The 18110-nt window shown below is 45.5% G+C and overlaps 1 protein-coding gene across 1 annotated transcript in view; it reads left to right on the forward strand.

Annotated features, from left to right (window-relative positions):
* Window positions 1-18110, forward strand: part of RYR2 (ryanodine receptor 2) — a 3854281-nt gene that overhangs the window by 3500488 nt on the left and 335683 nt on the right. The window contains exon 96 of the mRNA XM_069607971.1: window positions 2943-2985. Coding sequence (XP_069464072.1) covers window positions 2943-2985 — 43 coding nt within the window. The remainder of the gene's footprint in view (window positions 1-2942; window positions 2986-18110) is intronic.

Here is an 18110-nt window from a genome sequence, read left to right on the forward strand (position 1 = left end):
TATAAATTCTGTGCAATCCTGAGGTGGGTTCACAACTTGAGCCAAGACATCTTTGAGTTCTCCCCGAAGTCCACGATGAAACAATGTAATTCGTTTTTCCTCCGGCCACCCGGTTTCCACCACCAACCTTTTGAAGGGTGCAATATAGGTTAGCAGATCCTGGTTACCTTGTCGTAAGGATAAAAGTTTGTTGTCCAGGGCTTGACCATGTGAGTGTCTGGCGAATAGTTTTTCCATGCTCCTTTGAAAACCCTGAAAATCCCGGAGAAGAGGATCATCCTGGTTGACTAATGGAATGGACCAATCCGCTGCGCTGCCACTAAGATATGACAATACAAAGGCTACTTTGGCTCGGTCATTTGGGAAGGCTCCCGGTCTGCATAAAAAGTGCAAGCGGCATTGGTTCATAAACACGGCGAACCTTTTGGGGTCCCCAGCAAAGCGTTCGGGTGGAGCTAACGGAATATTTCCTGGTAAAACCACTTTACAGGATTGCTTGATGAAATGGGGGTTGGGTTTCCCCCATATCCAGGTAGGGTTGTTTGCCCAGCTTGGTTTTGCAGTAGTTGCCTAGCCAGATCATCCGTGCGCTCCTTTGAGACAACCAGTTCTCTCCTGAGGACATTAGTCTCTTGGCGAGCGGCATGTACTTCTGCGCTAAATTCCCCCAATAACTGGGCCAGTTGGTCGGTTTCCATAACACCCGGGTGGGTATTTGTAGAGAGACTTTGCGTTCTGTTACGCTCACCTGGACCCCACAGGGGTGTCGATCGGACCCGGACAGCTGCGGTCTCCTTAAACGTGATGCGTAGTGCAGAGATGACTGTCTGGACTGGCCCGCCTAGTCTTGTCTGCTGGACCCGAAGAAGTATTTTCCTGAAAGTGGAGACAGGGATTAACCACCTGTGGGTTTTAGTGATGGCCTCCCAACTGTTCTCGCTCTCCCCCCCACTAATCACCTCCGATATCCCCTTAGTAACCTCACCTTATGTTCGTAAAAGATGAGCTCTCCATCCTGCATGTCTTGCAGGGGCGCGTAGATACCAGTTACTTCATGGTTTGAAGGCGTTGGGAGAGTTCTGTTAAGTATGGACTCTGAAGTCCCTGGCGGGATTGGTAAGTATCAAGTTCAAAGAGTTCAATGTGCCCGATGTTCACTCTTGTCCCCTTCCTTCCTTAAGTTGCAACTGAGTTCGTGAGAAGAAGGTCTCGTAGCTGCTGCTGGCGTTCAGGTAAGAGTCTGTGTTACCCAACGCTGACCGGTAACTATTGCATGCGTTAACGTGTTGTTTTTCTCCCTTTTTACAGATGCGGCATATGAAAATGTGGAGAGTTATGGAATAATACCGCCGGTGGTAAATCAGGTAAGTCTATGGTGGTAAGAGGTTGTATTTTTTGATTCCTTTGGCTCACCTTGTTTTTTCTTGTGTCCCCTAGGTGCCGGATTACGGCGAAGAAATGATGGAGACAGTGCCGGATCGAAAGATGCTGTGAGAACTGGTGAGTATGGTGCCGTGCTGGAGCTGGCGAAGCGACGCGTGCAGGACTGTTGTACTTTCCAGGTCCGGAGATGAAATGGTTCCGGAATTAGGTGAGGAATTTGAAATAAGTTTGTTTTCTAACCTTGTCCTTTTTTTCTTCTTTATTTTAGGAGCTCTGGGTTCGAGGTGGGCGTGGCAGAAGACTGGATGCTGGCTGCAGGCACGTGGGCGTGGCAGAAGACTGGATGCTGGCTGCAGGCACGGTGAGCGTCACGCTGCTGGATGCAGAATAACGCAAAGCATGTGCTGCTGTTCGAGTGTGGTTTAAACAGCCTCCAAAGTAGTTCCAGGTAAGAAGTTCCCTAGAGCCACGCCCGAGTAAAAAATAGTCCCTGTAACAAAATAGTCCCATCCAGGCCTCATGTAGGCTTGGACTCTTTTGCAGCATGGTCTGCATCAGGTAAGTAAAGTCTATGAGCCTGACGCCTACGGCGCCAAGGACTGATTTCTATGATGAGCCTGGCGCCTAAGGCGCCAGGACTGAACCCAGACAGCCCCTAGCCGGGGCTGCTGAGGTTTAAACAAATGTCTGGATGCCTGCTCCCAGAGCTGAGGGCCTGGGTCCTGATGCCCGGGGGTAGGCATCATGACAGAATCGTGATGTATTGAAATTGCATAATGCCAGAACATAGGATACATTCAATTGGGAAATGAGTACAATAGAGAACAGCAATCCCTAGGGAAGTTATGAGAGGTTAAAAGGACTCAAACAATTTCAATGCCACATGGATAACTGCCTTCTTGTCCATATCTGCCCCCCCCCCCCCCTCGCTCCCCCAGCTATGTCCCACTTAGGGCCTGAAGGTGTACACACAGCAGCAGAGATGTACTTGGAGATGTGCCTTCATCCCCAAAGACTTATCTGCTTGGGCTGGTAAAATGGTTAATCGTGATGTGTGCAAGGGAAAGAAGTTGACGAGGGTGTAAAGTTGAAAGCACTCGGGCATTTGCACCAAAAAATATATACCTCAGTGGTCTCTAAGCAGATTAACATATTTACTTAATGGAGGAATTTAAATAGTATTATCCCAGTATTAAGTGTCCATTGGTCACCTATATATGCTTTGCAAGTCTTCATCGAATGGCAGGTGAATGATGTCTGATGTCATTACATGTCACTTATAATTGTAATGTTTAATAATTTCAGGATGTAAAATGATTTTCTTGATTTGTCTACATGCTTCTGTTGACAATATTGGGGATGCTTTTTTAATATCTCAATATCGGATTATTTATTCAATATATGTATAGCATCATCTATTTTGGAATTTAGCCAAACTAAATTAAAATGCTTGTGCAGGTCAAAGAAGTTCAGAATACAGTCTACTCCCAAAAACTTTACATCTTAAGTGCATCATTGATGCCAGTAAGTATCTAACGCATTTTGTATCTTATTTTCAGGTCCTTTCCTAACAACTATTGGGACAAGTTTGTCAAAAGAAAGGTAACCATGTTATTTTCACTCATATTTGTGACCCAATTCATGTGTAAAAGCAGTATAGTTTCGGTCTCATGTCTGTTTATGAAAACGTCAAGTTATATCCCGTGGACCATTCAATTAGAATTCCACATTTCTCTAAAAGAAAACAAGTAAAACACATAACTTGCAATTAAGAATTGTAATTATTTTTCATGTGTGGTGACAACCACACAGTTAAATTTAGAACTCACTTTAGAACTCTGCCTTCCTTGTTAACATGCCACTGCCTTAAGGCAACTCCACAGGAGAATGCAAAATTAGATTTCACTCTTCAGCGCGTTCTTACCTTTTTGACTACAAGACTAACGTCGGAAATTATGTATGCAAATAGGATTTTATTTTAAACACTGAACTATCTATAAATGTTTGGTCTACGTTCTGGAATGGTCAAGGTTTGTTTCTGATCTGAAATGGGTCTGTGCATTAGAATTGTAATGGTATTCATTAATTCATATGAACTATTAAATATGACCTGGTGGAAAAACATATTTAGTTCTCTGGGTAAGGTTGGGGTAAAATAAACCACTGATGGCCCTTTATTGGGGGAAAATGGCACAGCTATACATATAATCTAAGGTTATCATTGGTCTAGGGGTCAAATAGAACTGAGCTTATCCATAACACAGGACATAGTGCTTCCAGTGAGACCACAAGTACATAGACATATAGCCACAGATTTGATCAAAACAATCTGCAAAGAGCTAGCTCCCTATTGCGCATAGCTCAAATTAGCTAAGAATAGGTGCCACACAAAGTTGCTCTTTTTGCGGTATAATGGTCTGCAAACTAGCTCCTGGGAAGTGCATTATTAGTTTTGGTTCACTGATGGCAAAGCCGCCACCATGGTGGCCAAAATGATACTGTAGATGAGATGTTGTGAGAGGATAGAGATTGGTCTTGCTGTTTCCTTCTTGTAGTGCCCAGCATCCATCCTGTCAGTATTGGATGTTATACCTTTGAGCCACCCGATTTCTGAACCAACGCTACAGGTAATTCTAATTAGATGGATTCAGCACTGCCAGGCACGGGTAGGCATGCATTTGTCTTCTACCAGAGGTTCACTGTAAACCCCTTGACCTTTTATATTGCAGCTGAATGCACTATTGTAGCACAGTTGTGATGTGCCTTTCTTGGTTCGTCTTCGTATTGGTGTCACCAGCAGAGGCCCTAGTGGGTACATTATTAAAGAACACTGGGCAGAACACTGGGGACTATGAAACGGATAGGTACCTGGAAGGGGATGCAGAGGGTTTGGGGATTCTTACGGAGTTGGCGCTGTGCACATAGTTCACATATTAGGGAAGACTTTAATTGCATTTGTCCTGTTTCAATTTCAAAGAATGACAAGAACTTGTATATTCCATTGTGCCATTGTTATTTAATGTTACTAAGGCGCCGACCTGTGTTTTGACCACTTAGGGGGTCTTTATAAATGCATTGTTAAAAACAGGTTCATTATAATTCAATGCATGCCGTTTGTCACAGTTGATGTGGCTATATGCCACATGACAGGAGGTAGAACAAAACACCAAGGAGAGAAGAGAGAAAAGAATGTCAGTTGAGCGTGGGTCTGGTATTATCCCTTAGAATGAATGGATTGGATAGAAAGTGTTGTCTTACCAGGTGGATTAGTTTCATATAGACTGATCTGTGGTGGCTGTATTGCTTGGCAATTTGGGGCACTGAATAGTGCTTCTGTGGATGATAATTATCACGTTCAGTCTCAGACCATTGGGTTTAATGTAGGTACATCCTGTTTGCATATTGATCAACCCTTTGAAACTGTGAAATTCGATGAAGGTCGGAAGGGAAGGCAGTGATCTGTGTGGTGTGTTCACCGTGCTATATATCAGAGGTGTGGGGGCTGCGCACAGTGGTGCGTGCCTGTGCTAGCTTGGCAGTGCAGCCCTGCCAGTAGACCCAGGGTTCGGTCGTGTAGGGCTACCAGTGTGTACCGAGGGGTTTACCATGGATAGCATGGTGTGGTTAGGACAAAATCCCTAGCGCTAAGAGTTAACATGGCAATGCGCCCGTGGTCTAAGCAAGTTCGTTTGGAGTGCTGTTGAAAATGGTGGCAAGGTTTGGGAACCATGTCAAAAGTGTCAGAGTGCGTGTTGTGTCTGGGAGCATAGCTTAGTGATTATCATGGCCCTGCACCCGTACCTCTATCTAGGATAGGGTAGGGGAAAGAACACGCAATTGTGTTCAGCTGACATTGAGTACCCAAAGTTCGTCGTTGACCGTATGATGCAGTCGTGTTCCGCTAACATCAACACTGGGAGGTTAATTGAAGAGAACATAATCAAAAAAAAAAAATTGGAGAGAACATATTCAGTTGGGACATTATGTGATAAAGTTAAAAAGTAGCGTGGCAGTGCGCCCATATCTGCATTTAGGTAAGTCTAAGTGAAAGGAAACAAGGTCATGTTCTGCTAAAATTGAACCGTTTGGTTCCATGCAGAAACCTGGTGCGGTTGGATTACTACATCATAGCTAATTATTGGCCAGCGCCCATGATTCTGCACAGGCAAAAAGGTGCGGTTGGAATACTAAACTAATGCTTATCGTGGGCTGGCGGATTAGGATGACAAAAGTACTGTATAACTACACGTGGCTGTGTTGGCCTGATCGTTCCCCATGATTCCTCTTACCTGGTTGCAGCGGATGCTTCGACTAGCTTCTGCTTCTGTAGCCGTGAATGAGCCTAAATCTGTAATCCAGTGCTGCTCGATGGCGGTATATAAGCATGGCATGCCCAGTGGGCAACTCCACTGAAGGAGATGGGATTCCTATTACCAAAGTAGGAAGTTACTGAACACTGTAGTAGTGTAGTGGGAATCCCTCAGACACACAGCGTGTACATTATGGGGGCATGGTGTATGAGTCCTAATGAAAATGCAGACAGGTATTGTCTATGGAGATAGCAGGGCTGAGCCCCTGGCAGGGTTGACTAGTGAGGGCTAGTGTATGTATGTTAAATCTTCTCTCTCTCTGATCCTCTCCCCAAAAGAACCACAAAAGCACAACAACAAATTGTTTGCCCTTTCCCAATATCCCCTGAATTATTGTGTGTTGTCATTACTTGCAGTTGTGTTGGTTGTATTGTTTAGTTATGAACTCTGACGAATTGAGGGAATTGGTCCCTTCTCCCCAAAGGGGGGTTGGGGATGGACCCCCAGGTATGCCAGAGGGACACTGTAAGTCAGCGGACTTGGAGGGCCCAACTCCCTCCCCCAGTATACACGGAGAAATCAGCGGCAAATTCAAACTATGGTTCATTACAGGAAAAACCAACATGGATCAGCTCAGGAACAGAAAATATCCATGCACATCAGGCTCTTCCTCGGTTCGCAGGCCGGTTTTACTTTCAAATGTCATCAGCACTTCGTCTCAACTTGGGCCCCTCTCCAGAAAACCTAACGGGCCAAGGGATTGGGTATTGAGTACTCCATTACTTATATAGGACATTATATATGTTATTCTACTGGCCCTCACATTTCAGCTGGCTGGCCCGTTCCATCACCAAGTCACGTGTTGTGGACTTACCATTGGTTCTTGCCCATTACTACCCACCCCTAGGGTACTAAACTGTAATTGGCTAGAGCTGACGTCCCCAGCCCCGGCATCTGCAAATATTCTCAGCTCGTTGTGTACCTTTTCAAGGTAACTAGAATGGCTGTTTTTGCATTGTAACGTGTGTGTACCACATTTCGCTCTGGAGAATGTGCCTCAGACGTTGCAGCTAATGTCACCATCTGAGCTTCTTTTCTGCTGGGAGCGGCTCCTTCCCACCGTCGAATGCTGTCCATTGTCTACTTCGGCCGCGTCATGTGTTCAAAGACCACGAATTTGAGCTGTGCAGTTCTGATTTATGAGATTTATTAGTATTTTCTGCAGCTGGTCCCTTTGTCATCTTGGGATTGGAATGTCATTCGTATCTCTTGACCATGGCCTCCTGTAGTTTACCTAAACCTTATAATGTGGTTTCTACAGTGTTCATGCTATACTACATTTCCATAGGTTAGTCACACTTGGCTCTGTCAGGTCCCATAGGTGCTCCTGCAGTTCCATAGGGTTATTCACATGTAAGCCTCTGCAAGCTTTCTTCAGGATCTCTTACCTTGCGGTTTCTGTGTTTGGCTAATGGCAAAATAATAAAAGCAATGGCAGTATGTATCTGTCCACTCGTGTTCTTCATGTATTAGAGTGTGTGTTTGTGTCCCGAAGTGCGGATGGCACGTGTGCTTCATGTCTAACGCTGCTTTGTCGTGGTGTCTCTGGACTCAACACCAGGAAGCCATGTTGCTGATGTTGTTAAACTGTCCAGTCAGGTGTCTTTAATCATAGCCTGTGGCTCTTCATCCACACATGGATAGATCTGTATGTCCCTTGATAGGTATGGCTGGCTGAGGGGATACCTCTCAACGTACTTGTACATGGGTCCGTTGGGAATTCTTCCAAAATTGAATGGGTGATTGCAGTGTTATCTGGCCTTCTTCCTTGTCATTAATTTAGTAGGAGGTGGAGGTGATGGCAGGCTTCCCCATCCCGCTTCAGGGGAGACTCCCCTCGGGAGGTGCGCCCTCTCCACAATACCCTCCCCCTCCTTAGGACTCCTCCTTTGGGGACAAGGACTCCCATTCTTGTGAGGAACTCCCTTCACCGGTAAGCCTAATGGCATACATGGGGCTATCAAGTCTTGTCAGACACAAAGACTGCTCAGAAGAAGATGCTGAATGATATTATTCTTCATGAGGAAAAGAAAATATATCCATAATGAAAACTGACCATTCCACTGAGATGGGTAGACTTAGTATAAAGCACTCGTCATATAAGGAAGAAAGAAGGAGAATGAGTATGAGGAGAGAGAGACAGAAAGAAAGCAGAACGTCTCCACACAGAGTAAGTAGCTGGCTGACGTAAGCCTGGCAGAGACATCGCGGGAAGCGGAACCCACGAAATAAACTTGCTGTCGGGCAAGTGATTGAACACTGAACTGCCAGCGTACTGAAACACTGGAAGAGCCAGTGTCTTCAGTGGGCCCATGCAACTGCTTTGAGACCATCGAAGGGACACCACTGCAGGCAACGTGGCTACTGTGTGTGTGTGTGTGTGTGTGTGTGTGTGTGTGAGTGTGTGAGTGTGTGAGTGAGAGAGACACAGAGACACAGAGACAGACACACCGGTGGCAAATATTCCTATCTAAGAAGGATTACAGCATCGCGGACATCACTTCCTGGGCATTTCATTACAAACACCACGCTTCCAGCCCGCCTCTTGCAGTGTGATGGGAGAGGTGCATTTTCACTACAACAATACAAATTTGCCATCATCTGCAGCATGTGCCACTCGTCCGAGGGTCCATCAACACAACATGTACACGACAAATAATTACCCAGCGCACACTACCATCATGTTTGATAATGAGGCAGACAGCAGCTCCTCAAGCCAAGCCTCTGCCCTGTGAGAAACCTGACGGTATCTCCCAGGTAAAGCCTAGGAATCCCTTATCCAGGTGTCCAGGATACGGCCATTGCTGTTGGATCCCGTTCCTGTGGGTGGACCAGTGGGGAGGATCACCTGGGGGGGGGGAGACCAGGTTTATGCTAGGGGGAATATACAAGGTGAAATGCAGTATTATTCTGAGGATGAAGGTGAGGGGGACGAAGTCCCTGGGGTTTTCCTTGGTTATTCCTCTTCTACCTCCCTTCCACCCAAAGAAACTCCCTTAATAAAATCTAATCAACCCTATACCTCTGCTAAACCAACTAGGAGCCCAAACCCTGATACACCAGGAAACAACCTCTGTTAGAATCCCTGTTTTCCTATTTCTTACCCGAATACTCCCAGTCATTTCTCATCCCTCTGATTATTATTGTCCGCACTCCCAACCCACTCAGATAAAACACTACTGTTCCCACAATCCCACCTGTTTATTTTATGAGAAAAGTCACGATCATTCCCATTCACTTCACAAACCCTACCAATCTAACCCTTCCAAGGTCATCAACCCTTCTGACATGAGGGTTGTAATTCCCTATAACACTGTTTTTATCTCATGAAAGACACCGAACTTGTAATAAAACTGTTTGCCGGACCCTTGTGTCGGGACACATCAGTAAAGTCAGGCAATTGACATAAATCACACACACCTGATGGCCGTTCCTTTTCCCCACAGGGATAAAAGGTGAATCAAGAGAACACAGTACAAGTAAGGGAGACCGCACGACGAGACAGCTATCCAGGTCCGACAATTCAAGAGGAGGAGAAAGGCCGTGAATATCGAGAGGCTGACAAGGAGAGACACGACCTTGTCCTTTTCGACACAGTCCTGCGAAACCTCGGCAGAGGGAATCGTAGCCCAAGTGTGCTGCAAAAGATGTCAATGGTATACAGAGCATGTCAGTGCAGATAAGCAGGAGCAAGGGAAACTCCTGCTAATGTTGTACTGACCTTGACTCCAGTTACGAGGAAAGCCAAGCAGTTCATCACAGCCGGTGAGTCGAGGAGAGAACCGATAAGAACCAGGCTGTGGTGAATGAAAGTCGCAAAGTGACGAGGTCAACCAAGTTCAATGAATTATACAAGTGTTCAGCGGAGACCAGGTGCAAAGGGAACCTGCACCAAGTGGGTGCTAACTGGAGAGACTCTGGTTGATCCCCGTCTGCGTGAAACTACAGATACCAGAAGGTTGTAGGAGAGCTGACAAGATAGATCAAAATAGTCATACAGGAGGTCAAGCAAAATCCCTGTACAGTCGAAAGCCTTTGACCTAAGAACTGTAGAGAAAGTAAGGGAAGTGAATCATGGAAAGCAAAGTTAATGTAAAGTTTGCAAGAGTGAACCCGGAAGACGGATGCTAATGAAGTGGTAAGAGTGCCCCTCTTTATCGGCATCCCTTGGTCGGGTTCAAAGTCTAAGGTCCAGAGAAAGTGTGTTGACTGTCTGAAAAGACATTGAGACACAGAGGGAAGCAAATCCCGCTAAAGTAAAGAGAAAGCTATAGTATACCTGGTGGAAGAAGGTTGAAAGCAATGAGGCGTCTGCACCCGGAAGAGGGGGACCAGGGGTGAAGCTATCACCCGAAAAGTCATAGTGAACCAGGTGGAGGTAAGCTGAAAGAAAAGAGGGGTCTGCGCCCGGAAGAGGGGGACCCAGAGGGGAAGCCATCACCTGAGAAATACGTAGAACATAACTTTGTGTCTGTGTGTTGTTTTTTTAGAAACCTATCAGGCCCTTGGAACCCAGAGACACAACCACCGAAGGCCCTGATATCGAGAAAAACTGTTTTGAGGAACTAAGCCCTGAAGAGGGAGATCCAGGGGGTGTAAAAGCTATCACCCAACAACACAAGGAATAAGGGTATGCGCTCGGAAGAGGGGGACCCAGGGGTGAACCCATCACCCAGCAAAAATTGTAAACTGAACTTCATTTGTTTATTAAAGGAACTTTTGTTTTGTTAGTTGAACATCTCAGGCCCTCAAAGGCAAGAGACTTTCAAGAAAACAAAAGTTGGCCATCGATGACCCTGATGGCTGCAAGTGGAACTGTTGTCTCGTGCTGGGGAAGTTCGAGAGTGTACTGTGCTCCAAGAGCCTACCTTAACCTGTGCTCAAAACGTGGGGAAGGGAGACGCAGGCTACCGCATCCTGACATATTATTTGTTAACACTTCTTTCTTTTCTTGAAAACTATCCCACACCATTGTTGTATTAGTTGTAAGGTTTGGCAATAGGTGTCTTAGTATAGGCCCTTTTTATTTGACACAATGCCACTAGGACTGTCTTATTTTCATTTGATGGTGGACGCTTGCTTCCATCTTAGATTTAGGTTTACATTAGGTGTTTTTCCAACCTGCATACGTTTTAATAAACACCCATGAACTGTGATCACTTGAGTCTGTCTTTACTGTTGCCACCATGAGTTCCTTACCGCCCCCTTGTATCTAGTCACTCTGCCAGAGAAGAAAGTAGCCATGAATCCTTACAGTTGCAGGCAGTTCCGTCTTTTGACATATCAGATACTAGCAGCCTGGCACAGCGATGGGCCCGATGGCTAAAAGAGCTAAACATCTACATTGATGCGACTGAGGTGAGGGAGGAACACCGGCTCAGGGGCATCTTAATGCATTTCTTAGGAGCAGTAGTACGAGGCATTGTGTTGGAGATGCCAGAAAGCACAACCAATACATTTCAAGGAATCATTACCTCAATAAACAACTATTTTGTCCCACTAAGGAACGTAGATTATGAACGCTGCATTTTTCATACGTCCACGCAAGAAAAAGGAGAAACGGTTGACAATTTTGTAATGAGACTGCTCAAGAGGGTAAAATACTGCGATTTCGAACATTATTCCACAGAAGAAGCGCTGAAATCTAATTGCAGTATTTTACCCTCTTGAGCAGTCTCATTACAAAATTGTCAACCGTTTCTCCTTTTTCTTGCGTCCATCGCGGTGCCAGGCTGCTAGTATCTGATATGTCAAAAGACGGGACCACCTGCAATTGTAAGGATTCATGGCTACTTTCTTCTCTGGCAGAGTGACTGGATACAAGGGGGGCTGACAGTTGCTGGTTGTGGATTGGGTGATTTCCGCAAAAGGTTACGGCAAAAGTCCAGGTCATTAGAGGAAATCTTCCAACTCGCAAGGGCAGACATGGCGCTGTCACTACAAACAGAATCACTGGGCAATATCAAAATTACGCAGAAGGCACAAGCCGCATCCCTCTGCCAAATGCGATCCTCTGGAAAAGAGCACATGCAACAACAAAAGAAATGTTATCGCTGTGGGTACAATTTCCCTCATGTAGGCCCATGTCCAGTGCTAGGACACAATTGTGACAAATGTGGAGGTGAGAATCACTTTCAGTCAGTGTGTAAAAATGTGAAATACTTCCAGAAATCTCCTACACGAGGGGGGCACAACAGGAGACGAGAAGATACCCGCTCCAGACAATGGAAGTCCCCTACTAGCTGAAGACGTCGATCTACCAGCCGGAAGCGAGAGTCTCCTCATAAATACAGGCAACAAAGAGATAGGAGGGACGACACCCATAGGAGACGGTCGCCAGATGACTCAAGAAAAGCATCAACTCGCCACAAAGTAAGATACATGGACGCCTCATCCAAGCGACACAATGACTCAGACTCCTCATCGTCCAGTGGTGATTGGAAAAGGAATGGGCTATGCACATGCCATAGGTAACAAGACTGCAACTGAATACAGCCCGACGATACTGCAGCAAAAAAAATGGAAACTCTCGTGAATTCCTAATTGACACAGGAACCACAGTCAATGTGGTAAGCGAAGAAACCGACCACGGACGCACACATAAGAAGACATCACAACCACCCGATATCCACATCTACCCTTATGGCACAAACATGCCACTCACCTGCAAGGGCCTGTTTAAGGCCACGTTCACATGCAAGGACAAAATGGCAAGGGTGACAATATATGTACTGAAAGGTGAAGTGCCAAGAGGCAGCAGTCTTAGTTTCAAGTCCGCTATAAGATGGGACTGGTGCACATCATGTACCAAATCATGACCGTGAACAGTACATAGCTATTGAAAGAGAAAGACACGTAGCAACGACAATGACGGATATGATGACCATGATACATGGAGCAAAAATGTTCTCAAAGTTAGACCTCAAAAGGGATATCATCAACTTGAATTACATCCAGAGTCTCGCTATTTAACCTCCGTCTCAACCCATCTAGGTTTGTATCGCTACAAGCGCCTTAGTTTCAGAGTGTCTTCTACGGCAGGCATTTTTCAAAACGAAACACACCAAGTCATCAAACGCATCCCGCAATGTCTGAACTATAGTGATGACATGCTATTATTGCTGCTCATGATGATGCCCTACGTCGTGCTTGCCTGGCACTGGAAGAGGCCCATCTGACCCTCAACGTTTCAAAATGTGAACTAAGTAAAACGATGCTCAAATTCTTTGGGCATATCTTTTCTCAAGACAGAATGAAACCTGACCCAGACAAAGTTCAAGCATTGGTTGAGGCACCCACCGCCACATCAGCAGTCAGATCATTTCAATGCATGACGAGGTATTGTACCATATACATCCAAGACTTTGCCTCCATAAGCACACCACTGCTCCTCATCACAGGCAAGGATCAGGAGTTCACGTGGTCAGCGGAGTGTGAAGATGCATTCCAGGAAATCAAGAACCGCATTGCATCTGCATCCTGCATGGCATATTTTGACCATGCCCTGGAAACGGAACTGACCCTCGATGCCAGCCCCATAGGACTAGGGGCCATCCTTGCTCAAGTCAAATGAAATTCTTCATCGTCCACTGCCACATCGGCTCGCCACATTGTAGCCTATGCCAGTTGCAGCTTATCTCCTGCTGAGTGTGGCTATTTACAGACGGAAAAAAAAAGTCTTGCAGTGGTCTGTGCATGTGAGCATTACCATCTATTTCTATATGGGCAAAAATGTACCGTTGTCACCGACCACCAGGCACTCATCACTGTTTATGGCAAACCTTCGGCTAAGATGCTACCTTGCATTGCATGATGGGGACTACGACTCCAAGAATATTCATTCACAATTGTACATTGCCTGGGGTAATGACAATAATCCAGCTGATTTCCTATCAAGGCACCCAGAGGCACAATCTGCAAAAGCTGATCAATATATGAAATACATTGTCAGCAATGCACTGCCCAAATCGCTCACCATTCTTGAGCTACTTGACGGCATGAAAGAAGATCCAGTACTCATGGCAGTGAAAGACAGTGTCCCCTCCGGTAGATGGCATGATTGGAAGAAAAGAGGAATGCCCCTCTCCAAAATGGAACAAACACTGTTTCAAACATTTCACCTACTGAAACAATCTCTATCCATATCCTCGGAAGGCCTGCTGCTGAAGGAAGATTGCATTGTCATCCGAGTGGGATTGCAGGAAAGAGTCATTGCCATGGCACACACAAGGGACACAGAGGAATTGTGTCCACCAAGAGGCAACTTGGAACCAAAGTGTGGTTTCCACAAATGGACACGAAAATTGAAAAGCTACTCGGACACTACATCCCTTGTAAAGCAGTCGCTCCACGCACATTTCCATGACCACTTAAAATGACATCAGTGCTGTTACAAGTATGGGACGAAGTGACTGTTGACATGTTTGGAGCCATGTCAAATGGCAAGTATGCTTTGGTCATTGATGAGATGTCGAGGTTCCCAGAAGTACACCTAATACACTCGACAGCTGCACCCACAGTCATCCCGGCATTGGACAAGACATTAGCTGATTATGGCATCCCTAGCATTGTAAAATCAGACAATGGCCCACCGTTCAGTGGGCATGATTTAGCAATGTTGGCTGAACATCTGGGTTTCCAACACAGGAAAATCACACCACTATGGGCGTAGGCAAATGGCACGGCTGAGAGATGTATGGCCAATTTAAAGAGCACACTACAAATATGCTCTATCACGAAGGGGTCGTTCCTGCAAGCATTCTGCACCCTTCTCAGAGATTATCACAACACACCTCATAGCTCCACAGGAATGTGCCCATTGGAACTGATGTTTGGTAGGGTGATAAAAACTACCGCAAACAACTGACAAGGAAGTGACAGTGGGTGCGCAAACATAAGAGCCAGACATAAAGACAAAGAAAGTATGGAGAAAATGAAGAAATACGCTGATGCCAGGAGGTGTCACAGGTTTCCTGTTTTCTCACCTGTTTATGCTGCCTTGCGGGATCCTTCGCTGGGGTTTTCTTCCGTGCTGTTCGGGTCTTGTATAAACCCGCTCGGCCGTCGTCGGATTCCAGGATTCGTTCAGCTTCTTCGTCCGGGATCAAGGAAACTCCAGGAAGACCAGGAAGGAAGGCCGCACACGGGGGAGGTGTGCGAGGAACGCGGAAGGATACAGGTACAAGGATAGGGAAGGAGAAGGAGTGGGTCCGGGAATTCCAGCAGCAACTCAGTTCCAGGGGCACAATGCGACGCACGTCTAGCCTCAGCTAACGATAGCGTTGAGACGCGCGGAGCCGCAGGGGCGTGGTTAATTTATGGAACGTGCTGCATGGAAGTAAAGGTCGATAGACCGCGTTCTGTGAATACGGCCATGTTGGGTGTACTACAGCGAGTAACCCCCGACGTGCCAGGGACCAGGAGGACCAAAAGGGGCGTGATTGACGGATCATGACAGGAGGAAGGTAAAAGACACTGAGATCAACATAGGAGACCAGGTGGTAGTCCGCCAATCACAAGGATCTAAGTAGGTGCCGGCATTCAGCCCTGAGCCCATGACAATGACATACCTCAAAGGATCCATGCTGACAGCAGCAAGCCCAACTGGCATAGTCACCAGACATTCATCGTTTTTCAAACTGATTGACAGTACTGCAACTCAAAGATGTGAGAACCCAGCTGCCACCGGAAATTCCTCCATCTGCAAAATTGGAACAACTGTCAGAGATGTGGACACTGATGGGAATGACAGCGACAGAGAAAACGACACCCCAGTGGTTCGTAATCCATCCAGAAGAGCCAGTCGCAAACCTTCCAGGTAGATCGAGGAGATGGACTGAAAAGAGAATCGTCTAGTTTGAGTGGGGGGAGATGTAACGTCCTCTGTCTATGTATAGACAGGGACATATGGACGCCAGTCCACTTTCTCTGTTTAAAAGTCAAGGGGCGGGGGCACAGCAAGGCGGGGTTACCGCCAAAAGGAAAGGAAAATTTCACTAAGAATAAAGAGATTGAATAAGCAGCAACCTGTCTATCTTCATTGCACGTTTTATTAGCATTGTCTTAAAACCTTGACACTGTCCTACCTTCTTAGGCTTCATTTCATATGTTCACACACATTTCGGTCATTCAGAGCAGCTGGATATTTCTTCCAAGTCGTGTCAGATCTATTGTGGTCCTGCCAGGGAAGAGGTTGATATGTAAAGGCTAAATCCTTGTACCATATTTGGAGCGTCATGCTTCCTCGCCTAGTGCTACTATTTGAAGACCCACATATCAATACACTCAACTTCTGTTCTTTTCTCTTTTGTTCTTCTTTCTTGATTTGTTTTTAACTTTCTTACGTTGTCTTAGACAAATTGCTAAAACATTGTTTACAATTTAAATGCATTAAATACATTTTAAAAAATACACCATTCCGGAGGGAAGAAATTCACATCAATTTCTGAACAATGAAATACCAATGCCATACTTGCCAGCATTCAGTGACCGAAAAGATGTAGGATTTTTCAAGTTTCAAAAAGAATACTTTGCATAACAAAGATATCACAGGAAAATACAAAACATGCATTGCTGGCGCAACTGGAGCATTCTAAAATGCACTACGCATCAAACAGCACAACATGGAAAGATGTTCAGATGTTTAAAATGTATCATTCTGAATGGTAAACGAACAGCGAATTCAATTATCTAACGTCACAGAAGGTAATCACACAGAACTGGTAGGCAACGTTTGCCACTGCTCTGTAGCAGCAGCCTGGGCAGTAGATATTTATTCCTGCAGTGCAAGTTGAACACTGAACGACTTGGAGACTGATACCATCCTCAGACTGAAATGCAGATGCTGTGTGATGGTGGTACGCTCTGCCACTTGACTGTCCCGGCAAGAGTGCAGGGCAGAGTCACGTAGCTGTTTGGTCAGTGGATTGGTCTGAGCCCATTACTCAAAGAAATCACTTAGCCGTAATAACTTACCCTCCCACTGCACAGACAGTGCTGCAAGCTTTGCCCTTGGCCGGGTCTCAACCAACCCGCCTTGGAGTCAAATAAATTACCTGCCACTCTAGAAATCAGCAGATCTGTCAACCAAATTTGTAGATAGTAGAACTGCTTAAAAAGCAGTAGGCGACTGCCTAAATCGCTAGGGTTGGCAAGTATGCAATGCTCTGCAGCCCCTCCCACCTGTTGGTCATTATAGCAAAGGTGGGAATACTTCTCCTCACGGAACCACTAGAGAGAGACGCAAAAATGATTGTCAAAAAGCCAGAAAATACTGAAACGCCGACTTTAGGTTTAGTCTTTCCTGACTGAGGCTTCACCTCAGCAACTGATTATGTGTATCCGTAATCACTTGTAAACTGGTACTGAGCAATGAGGCCACACATTTCTAAAAATCGGCATGTAGCTCAACCGCCTCGTTGTTCTCAAATGTATGTCCAAGAGCTTGAAACTTTCACAGATGTGTTTTTACCAACGGATCAGGAATTCGTGAACTTGCAGAGAAGATATTACCCTGCTGTAAATCAATTTTTTGCGCTTTTGCTTATTGATTTCTTTTTTATAGTGCTCATATAGGTGTTGCTTGGTTACCCTGTAAAGGAGCCTGGACAAGAACTGTACTCAAATAAAATCAGATGTGAAACCTTGGCAACAGTTCTTATGGTAGGAGCCATGTTGTAGGGTGTGGCACAGGGCGAAGACCCAGAACGGAATAGGAGAACATAAACAGGCATAATATTTTTTGGGGCAGGCTTGTAAACACAGACTTTCAGGGAGACAAAGTGCTCGATTTGAGGAATATGCTGCCTCCTTATGTCGATGTTTTGTTCTTGGATTTAGTAAGTGTTTGTAAAGTGAAAGAAAAATGCGTTTGGCGGAATAGTTGATTAATGAACTATAGACTTGTTCTACCATCAGAGGATCCAGTTTATGATTGACTAGTGTGTTGAGCTTGCTAAGCTCATGACTGAAGGGCCAATGAAGGGAACTTTGATGGCAAGGCTTCTGATACAGCAAAGACTACCACTAATCATCCTTCTGTCATTAGAAAACTGAGTTCAGCACCATTGGTGCTGTGCCTGTATTTATTTTTCATGCAAAATAGGCAATTGGGCTATGCCGCATAGATGCATAATAAGTGAACAGTCTGCCAAAATGTAGGTTTACATGAAGTGAAGTAATATCTCCATTACAAACAGAACGTTCTCTTAATTTGTTCCATCTGTTCATGCATTTTCCGTAATGTTTGAATTTAACGCCAATGTGTTGTGTGGTGACATGGAATGAAGAGACTGACCAAGTGGTGACATAGCACTTGCTATAGACTTTTATTAAATGATAAACCAAACCTATCCATCC

Source organism: Ambystoma mexicanum, chromosome 4q, assembly GCF_040938575.1.
Source record: "Ambystoma mexicanum isolate Mex_15411 chromosome 4q, UKY_AmexF1_1, whole genome shotgun sequence".
NCBI classification, from domain to species: domain Eukaryota; kingdom Metazoa; phylum Chordata; class Amphibia; order Caudata; family Ambystomatidae; genus Ambystoma; species Ambystoma mexicanum.